At 37.5% G+C, this 10,003-nt stretch overlaps 1 protein-coding gene across 1 annotated transcript; it reads left to right on the plus strand.

The window, feature by feature from the left end:
• Positions 1–5,628: 5,628 nt before the first annotated feature.
• Positions 5,629–7,755, plus strand: nr0b2a (nuclear receptor subfamily 0, group B, member 2a). Its single transcript, XM_043257698.1, has 2 exons — positions 5,629–6,222; positions 7,164–7,755. Exons 1-2 carry the CDS (start codon positions 5,697–5,699, stop codon positions 7,403–7,405), a joined length of 768 nt encoding a protein of 255 aa, XP_043113633.1. The 5' UTR covers positions 5,629–5,696; the 3' UTR covers positions 7,406–7,755.
• The last annotated feature ends 2,248 nt before the right edge of the window (positions 7,756–10,003 follow it).

Here is a 10,003-nt window from a genome sequence, read left to right on the forward strand (position 1 = left end):
TGTCGTTGTCCGTGTGTTTTTTTAATTTTTTATCCAATGATGTGTTTTGCCGAAAGCCTCCGGACGTGAAGCAGCTTCACGCATTTCTAAAGTGCTTTTATTTCAGAACGACTGCTGTTTCTCAGAAAGCGTTGTGCGGATGTGTAATGAATGCAGATAAACCTGCATGATTAGAACGTTGACGTGCCGTCGTCAAAGGTAAAAAACTTCCTAGCGTCTGCAAACTTTGAGTGATTGAGCTGGTGACCTGAGCTCTGGAGCGCTGTGGATCTCTGGGTTAATGCCCTGAAGGTGCTGGGAGGTGAAACTCCTTTAATGTCTTCAGTCATAAGATGGACTTGATCGCATTTGGCACACGATCAAACGAGTGGGTTTATTTTGGGGGGGGTTTGACTTCTAGGGTTTTGACGACTTTGAACTTAAATGGATGTCTTTTAGTTACAAGTTAACATGAATGAATTGGCGAAACTGAAATGTAAAGCTGTAAGAACCATTAAAGGTTGAGGTGTGTTTAGGATTGACGCTGACTTTTAAACATGGAGTGTTATTATTGGCATGACCTGAGTTTATTCCATCAAAATATTTAAACCCTTATGATTGATTGCTTAAATTTTATTTCAAATATTTTTATTTTGTTCCCTTTAAGGACGTCGCACCTGTACACTAGATGGCGGCAGCGGTAAAAATAAGATGATTGGATGTCTTTGGTTTTTGTACAGATATAAAGCTTTAGCTGCTTTAATTTAATTTTATTATTAATTTGGGAAACCGATGTTTAACACACTCCAAAACTGAACTAAGCAACTACTTATATTTATATACTTAATATTATTAACTTTTGACATTTTGTCGTGTTACACATTTTATTTTTATGTATAAAAACGCCCCCCTTGTTGGCTGCCAAAATTAAAATGTATATTATTAAAAAAAAATACGTAGGATAACGTTAAGATATTGTGAAAAGATGAGGCGCAATTATAAATAATTACTTGGGCGGCCGTTGGAGTCCGGGTTTAAATTTTGGCGCGCAAATCCAGCGCGTGTTCAAGATCCAGTCAGACCTTAAAGCCTTCATCTCCGCGTCTTCACGCATCATTTTCGGTGAGTTGAAAACAATAACTTTCACCCACCCCAAGACACGTTCGTTTTTATGTTTCTGAACGTTAATGTGAACGCTAGATCAAAATATTGGATTATGTTTGAATGTCCAGGCGGACCGAAGCCGCGCGCTATCCGTAAACCCGAGCTCGCGCTGTGGGATTATTAGGCCTAAAATAAAAACTTGCGATACAAAAAGCCCGATGGTAACGAGCGACAGGAAAACAGGTTATTCGGGTTCGCCAACCGAAAGAAAACTAAACGATATTAACCTGGCCTTCAACTTTCCAGCTCAGTCATTCTTATGACCCTCATAAAAGCTGGAATATAAATAGATTTGAGATTCTGTCATTGAGAAACATGAATCACGTCCTGTTGATAAGACTAGAGTGGAATATGAAGGTCACCAACAGGTGCGCTACAAAAATAAAGTGAAATTTGAATTGAAGTACGTGTGTAGAGTTATACATACAATTTCGGCATCTGGGATCATGGTAAACCTCGTTTGGTACAGTTTTCGGTCAAAGCTGCTGGAAATCATGAAGTATTATCACCTGTGAATGTTAAAAAGCACAAATCAGAACGAGAAAAATAACGTGCTGCCCCTTTGCTTTACTTTCTGGTACACGTTTAAAGCAGAATTGCTTAAATGTGATCTCGTTTTCAGAATGAATGTATTAAACGTCACGAGTTTTCTGCGTATGAGTGAATTCACAGCATCTTTATGGATGGAGTGTCCTTGTGAGCCTGTTTGAATAGTTTCGCCAACGTTTTACCAAACAGCAACTTGCACGACCAACTAAACAATCTGATGAGATAAAATCATCCCGTTGCCCGTGCAAGTTGTCTTTACTTGGAAACCGTGTAGATAAAGTTAGATTGTGTTCTCAAGACTGTACACTTTTTGCAGGCTCATGCCTTTATATATGAACCCTGTACTATATATTTGGAGCATGTGATTATTATAGATCTCTTTTTTTCATGCCGTAGTGTTTAATCGCCCTGTTTCTGGAGTTCGGACACACCAGGTGCTCTTGAGTACCTCGAGGAACACTGTTTTACTACATGGCTGAACATCATTTCGATTTTTGCGACTGATAAAATATGGTATGACATGGCGTTAAATAATGCATGTATTGCAAAACAAAAACAAAAACGTTCTCGCTTTTTAGACTGAACTAGTGCTGACAAACAATTAATCGTGATATAAATAAACGTTTTTGTTTGCATGATATAACGTGTGCTCTGTCTATATTTATTATCCATATATAAATACAGTATGTTTGCATGTCTCTATATTCATTTAATTTACATTATAAATATATTTAGTATATAAACAGCATTTTTCGGAAATATATACATTGTTTATATTTACATGATAAATATGCACAGAGCACTTTTTAATTGCGATTTAATTGTTTGACAGAACTAATCTAGTCAAGATGCATTTCAATTTAGATGCAAAATACGAAACTGATGTCAAGTTAATGATTCAAATAAGAGAAATAATCCTGAAATGTTAACAACATGCAGCATGATTAGAATCAGCGCGTCTTATTCAGTTAACACAAGCTCATAAAGAAAGCATCCATATTAATAAAGAATCAGCTAAATGTTGTTTAAATCGCTCTGGATCCATCGGGTCGCCCCACAGGACATGAGAATGCTTGTTTATGTGCATTTAGTCTTTAGACATTATATTTCCGTTTAGCCATTTTGCACAACATTTGCAATCCGGAGAGCAATGCTACGCAGGTCTCAGTTAGCTTAATGTTAAAAATGCTAAATTATATAACAACAAATAAAAAGGAAACCAATGAAAAATACAGCAAAACGAGGGCATTTTTTTTAAATGCGTGAAAAAGTCGATTGCAGCAGCGGTTGTTTTCTCGCTTGGTTCGTCTGGCACGAGTTATTTTTTCTGTTCTACTATCGAGTCGGTGATAAGCTAGTGTCCTCAGTGTCTGTCTCAGACTGCCTCGACCTTCAATAAACACTGCCTTATCAAACGCATTTACAACCCGTGATTCAATCGCTGTGATTCAGACGCAGATTCAGACGTTCTGAGCGTGATGAAGGGCTTGTTCGCTACGAACCACGAAACGCCGTCATCGCTGAATATATCTGGCATTACGTGCGCAAGCGACTTTATAAAGAGACGGCATTGGGATTCAGATCAATGTGTATTAGTTTTGAAACGGCATTATATTCACAGAAACCCGATGAAGCCGTCGCCGGTTGAGCGTCTCCGGAGGGCTTAATAGTTATAATGGAAATGTAAGGGAAATTACAGAAGTAGCTACTTGTTGATTTGATTGAAAGCAATATAGTAATTAGCTTATCTGGTTAAGTTCTCTGTGCTAGGCACTGCTGAGATAATAAACCAGGACAAGCAGAAAAACCTGATAAACGTCTGTTTTAACCTCAATCGATTCTGATTAATGAATGGTGATTCACTTTCGACTTCTTTGATCACTTGACCGAGTCGCTACCTTGCTCGCGGATGCTTTAAGAGCTTGATTACTTCAGTTTTTCAAAAGTCAATTTATCTGATGGACTTTCTTTAGATAAAGTAACAGACTGTTTGTTTTCCTCAGAAAGTCTGAAAACAGTTACAGGAAAAACGGATCAAAACTCAGGCAGTAGAGTAGATCACGTCTGAGTAGAACTGAGTAGATCCACATGAAATGAACATAGAAACTGCAAGCGAGGCATCTTGAAGTGGAAAAACCGTATGGTGGTGGTGTTTATTTTTATTCACAACTTGCATCCTCTTTAGGAAATTAATGAAGCGGTTGGAAGTTGAGAAATTGAATTTATTTGCAATATAGTAGCTTGTTTTTACAAATGATTTCGGATGCCAGCACAAAGATTCAGAACTGTTTAACAAATTGTACATCACTTTTCCGACAAATACGTTCAGGGTTTGGATATTTTCTAATAAATTTCCTTTTTAAATCAGTTACGCTATTTGAGCGCAGACCTGAAAATCACATTCACACCCAAAAGACCAAACGTGTAAACGTCTAGTAGAGGTTTAAGTTCATGAAAGCATCATGTAAAAGTTTCATATTTCGTGCAAGTTAAAGAAATGCATCTTCATGGGATAGTCCTTTCTAAAAAAGCTAACCGTTATCATTTCCTCCTGTTTTTTTGTGTGGAATACGAAGATATTCTGAAGAATATCAGGAACCAGAAATGCACGGACATTTCTCAATATACTTCATACTTCAATATACTAACATATTTCCTTATTTACTAATATAAACTCGATAAATTTGTTACATTATTAATTATTAAAACAAACCCAATTGTTTATTAAACTACATGTGATTTTTTACATACAGCACAGACTCAAATCTATAATAATTCACCTCTAAGTTGTATTCAGAGGCTGTTAAAATAAGAGAAAGTCAGTATAATCTAAGAGGAATATATATGTATTAAAAGTAATGCAAACATGAGGTGTATGTATCTCTATGGAATAAATTTGATAATTCACTTTGCACATTTAAGAAAACATACAAACACAAGCTGATTAATAATTATATGACTTAGTATTAATAAATTGTGAGTGTATGAGTTAAAATGTCTAGGTAATAACTGGTATGTGATATTATTTTTATTTTAGGAATTATGTATGTGGCTCAAAGGCGAAAAAAGCCTAACGGTTTAAAATAATGCTTTAAATGGTTGTTTCTCCCAGCAAACATTAAAAGGTTTTCTGTTTAATTTAATTGCATTTTCTGAGCAAAAAATATATATCACACATTTTCCCTGATTTACATAAAACACCCACTAAAACAACAAAATTACATTTTAAAGTCTCTACTTTCACTCCAAATACAAATGAGCTGTAATTCATTATTTTTTAGTTTTTTCTCATTCATCGGTAACATGTTTTACTTTTTTAAAACGCCATAAAGTTGTATATTCTCTCGTATTCCTTTGTATATTTTAGAACGAGCGTGAATTTTTACATAAATGCCGTGTTACACTAAATGAAAAGTAACATTTTATTCTCCAAAAGCGTATTTGAAACCTTAAACGTAGTCACTTTGCTGACATTTAATGCGCTTTCTATATAAATGTGGATTTCTTGTAGATTTTGGAAAATGCTTATTTATCATCTTGCATAAATTGAATGAAAAGTGCCGTTCGTCGGTGAATTATATATGAAGTGTGGGCATAATAGGTACGTCTTCTTTTCTTGTATTTGTATTTGTTTATTTTTGTGAAGCGTGGTCTGTTTTCAAGCTGGAGCGTCTTTCTCCTCGCCGTCCTCAAGGGTCATTGACCTCTCCCTTCTTTTACTGTTCTGCATTCGTCTGTTTGTGGGTTTATAGGCTCGTCTGTAATGATAGGGACCATATAATGAGTACCTGAGGAGTCCTTGGTCGCTTGGTACGGCCTGGTGTAATGACTTCAGCACAGATAATGCCGTATATCCCAGTGGCTCTGCACTGAAGGACCTTATCAGCGTTTACCCAATTGCTAAACAGTTGTTTTGTTCGCAGCAAATGTAGATTGACAGGTCAAGGTTCGGGAGCTCTTGTTATAAATAGGAGCCTCGTGAGTCCCGTGTGTTTGCCGAGAACATGGACTGCGAATGCGATTGTTTAGCGTACGGTAACGGCCAGTCGAGCGCCATCCTCTTCAACATCCTCAGCCGAGGCGAGTCGGGTCCGAGCGAGCCGGGCTGCAGGCGGGTTCCTCAGGCGTGCCGCTGCGAGAAGCGCAGGACGGTGTGTCTGAAGACGCCCGGAGAGACGTGTCCGCTGGCGTCGGACGTGCTGGTGAAGACCGTGCACTTCATGAAGAGCCTGCCGGCGTTCCAGCAGCTGCCGCCCCGAGACCAGCTGTCCCTGCTGAAGAGCTGCTGGGCCCCGCTCTTCATCCTGGGGCTGGCCCAGGACCGCGTCGGCTTCGAGGTGCGGGACTCTCCGGCGCCCAGCATGCTGAAGAGGATCCTGCTCAACGGCCGAGAGGCGCCGGCCCCCGACCCGGGGCCGCCCACGCTGACCGGCGCTCAGACGCTCAGAGCCTGCCTCAAGAAGTTCTGGAGCCTGGATCTGAGCCCCAAGGAGTACGCTTATCTGAAAGGAACCGTCATATTCAACCCAGGTGAGCTCTCGGAAACCGGCACGGTGTTGCACATGTATTTAAATCATGTGAGGTTGTAATGTCAAACACTACAAAAAAGAATTAATGTAATCATTCAAAATAGTATATATGTATTGAGTGTTCTATCTATCTATTGATGTATAGTGTGGATCAAAAACGTTCAATCAAAGTTGTTCTAAGACAAGAACACATAATGGGTTTTAAAAATGTCTTATGAAAGGTTTTGATAAACTTTACATGTTGAGATATATATATATATATATATATATATATATATATATATATATATATATATATATATATATATATATATATATCAACATGTAAAGTTGATTAACACCCATATGTGTTTGTTTAAAACCTTTCAAAAAACCATTTATATATATAACCACCATATATATATATATATATATATATATATATATATATATATATATATATATATATATATATTGTTCTTTAGGTAACCTAATCAAAATAGCCCAGCTGCAGTTTGATTGATTGACATTGATTGGACTGCTATTTTATATATATATATATATATATATATATATATATATATATATATATATATATATATATATATATATATATATAAAAGAAAATTTGTGTGTGTATACATATATATATATATATATATATATATATATATATATATATATATGTGTGTGTGTGTGTGTGTGTGTGTAGAATCAATAAATCATTATTTAATCATTTATAAATATTTGAAATTTTATTAAAATAGGTATTTAATTATTTAAAATGGCTTAAAATAGATCATTATATATAACTGAACACTAAACCATGTATTTATCATTTATTTGTAATATTTTATATTCAAATACATTTCATTATTATAATCTATCTATCTTTATTTATCATTTGTACCCTGAATTACTGCGTTTAGCCGAACACTGACGCATTATTGCTCTTATGTGCAGATGTGCCGGGTCTGAAGGCGTCTCTGTTCATCGAGGGTCTCCAGTATGAAGCTCAGCATGCTCTGAAGGAGGTCCTGGTTCCTCTTCATCCTCAGGACCGAGGGCGCTTCGCTCGGATCCTCCTCACCGCGTCCTCTCTGAAGACCATCACTCCGAGCCTCATCACGGAGCTCTTCTTCCGGCCGGTCATCGGTCAGGCAGACCTGCTGGACCTGCTGATCGACATGCTCTTCTCGAGGTAGCCATCTGAAGACTTTCCATTGTTTTCTCCGGCGCTGGATGAAGACGCTGCTCAAGGGTTACGTTTGAAATATCTAACAAGTTACAGACTTTGGCACATCTTTATTGTTTACACAGTTTAATGAAATTACTGCACCTTTGTAATGGTATTTAGGTCACGGGTATGTGATTTATTGATTGTTTCCCCTTTTTTTTGGAAGCGTCTTTTTGTACGAGACGATTGTGAAAACTGATGAAGCTCTAGAAAAGATCTCCACACCTGTGGGAAGCTCATGTGCTGTCTCTGTGAGAGAGCTAGAGGAAAACATTTGTTTGTTCATAAATATACTGTAATTAAATCTATTTTTACAGATTTAGTTTGTCGTGTACTTCTGTGAACACTGAACTTATAATCAGAACAATTCTCACATTTGATGTTTTTTCTTTAATACAAGAGAAACTAATGTACATCATCCTCCATATTATAAAGCTTTTCTAAACTTTATAATATTGTATTATTTTAAAGACTCGATTTGATGCTTAAAAAGTAGATTTAGTGTTTAAAGTGTCATATTAAAGTAATGTTATGTGCAGCCTGTTCATGTTTAATGTGAGGAAACACAAATAAGATTTATATATGCTTGGGTGAATTATATTTCACCCAAAAAATAACTTCACCTGAAAACGCGCTTACCCACAGTTCATTCAAGATATAGATGAGTTTGTGTCTTTAGCAGAAATGTGTCTCTGCAATGGATGTGAATGGGTGCCGTCAGGATGAGAGTCTGATAAAAACATCACAGTAACACGTGAGTGATCCACTGGACTCATTTGGAGACTTTTTTAACTAAACGAGTTCATCTCCTGTTGTCTTTCACATCAGAATCCAGTCACATATTTGTTTAGAGACGTTTTATAAACGCTGCTGGATCTGTGCAGATTCCTCCTGATTCAGAACTTGTTTTTGAGCTAAAAAAAGGTCTTAAGGCTGCATTAGATTACTGGAGTGCTGTGGATTATTGTGTTTTTATCAGCTGTTTATGACGGCACCCATTCACATCCATTGCTGAGACGTTTCTCCAGCTCTGATGAAGAGGCAAACTCACTCAGAAGGCCTGAGTGTGACCTCTTTCTTTAGATGAGCCTTTTCTTTAAACATCTAATGTAGTGCTAATGTGTACGTGTTTGTTTAACGTGACACAGCTAGTATTTCAGTCATCGGCTTCTGCAGCCTCACGCTTTGTCGGTGCTACAGGTTTATTTCCGAAATAAGTCCAAATTATGTAATTGTAATAAGACAGGTATAAATGTTTGCCGTAATAAGACAGGTTGTGTTTGCGCTCATTAGAGGAAGAGGAAGTGTGATGTTGACAGGGTCAGCGGCACGAAGGTAGATGCATTGTTTGAACAGTACGTACCTGAATATATTTGCTTTTACAGCAGGTGATTGCTCTGGTAGTGACTTTTAATGTCTTTGGCCCTTAAATGGGCGCTTTTGTGATTGTGTACAGGACAGCAGCGCATGCACATAGAGGGTGATTTTGCATCCCGTTTTTCCAGGACATGCGTATTGCATGCATGTTAAGAGAATGCACGCTACGAAAATAGCACGCAATTATCGTTTAGGGGGGGAAACGTTCATTTGCATTTTTAAAACACATTTCTGTCGCTGTTTGCATTTCTGTTGCATGCAGACAAATGGTCTGCACATTTTGCATATTCACACAGAACGGTGTGCATACTATCCTATATATACTGCAAAATTAGTAGGATTATGCTATTTCGGATGGCCTGAGTACCAGTGTTCTGTACAATCATACACAAAGACAACTCATAGCTGGTCTTTATTACATCGGCGTGTCCAGGTTTAGATTACTAACTCTAGATAGTGACTATGCTGCCCTCTTGTGATGATTAAGGCCAAAAAATTCAATGTTGAAGCTAACCGTCTACTTAAAAAAACAAAAACAAATAAAAATACAGTACATGAAATGATGCATTTTAGAATGATAATCATTTGAAACTTGCAGTTCAATGCATGCCGTAGTGAAAGTCACGTCTATGCAGTGAATTTATCTCAAGAACGAGACGGTTGTTTTGGACTTTCAACCGTATCTTGCATAAACATTTAGCTTTTCTGACCAAAAATTGAGTTAAGACGCAATCCTGTGTAGTTAATTGGGTCCAAAATGGTTTAGAATCCAAAAGACAGACAACAATGCTAGCACGCCCATGTAAAAAAACATTGTTAATCCTTAAAAACTATATGTTAGCCGTCACGGAAATGATCTTGATGTAAAACAGAGTAGCTAGTTTTACGAGAGGCGGCACAGTGACAAAAAGAGGACAGTTGCGAGGGGAATTTTCTCTGGAGTTTGCCCCTCCTCCGCAATGTACAACTCCAACAAACACTAGGATTTTATTTCCTTTCTATTGTCAAACCAGCCAAACAAGTTCATAGCACAGTGACCTGAGGGAAGCAGAGGGAGGAGGCGGACGCAAACGCAATCTTCTCAGAAAAATGAGAGACATTTTCTGTGGTTAACACGTACGAGTGTCATACGTGAGCGAGAACCACTGCTGACAAAATGGTGCGTACAGCCTAAATGAAAACGATGTGA

This window comes from Puntigrus tetrazona, chromosome 14, assembly GCF_018831695.1.
Source record: "Puntigrus tetrazona isolate hp1 chromosome 14, ASM1883169v1, whole genome shotgun sequence".
NCBI classification, from domain to species: Eukaryota; Metazoa; Chordata; class Actinopteri; order Cypriniformes; family Cyprinidae; genus Puntigrus; species Puntigrus tetrazona.

Coding starts and splice junctions, on each gene's coding strand:
- nr0b2a (XM_043257698.1), top strand. CDS start 5,697: ATGGACTGCGAATGCGATTGTTTAGCGTACGGTAACGGCCAGTCGAGC. Junction 6,223..7,163: donor AACCGTCATATTCAACCCAG/GTGAGCTCTCGG, acceptor TCTTATGTGCAG/ATGTGCCGGGTCTGAAGGCG.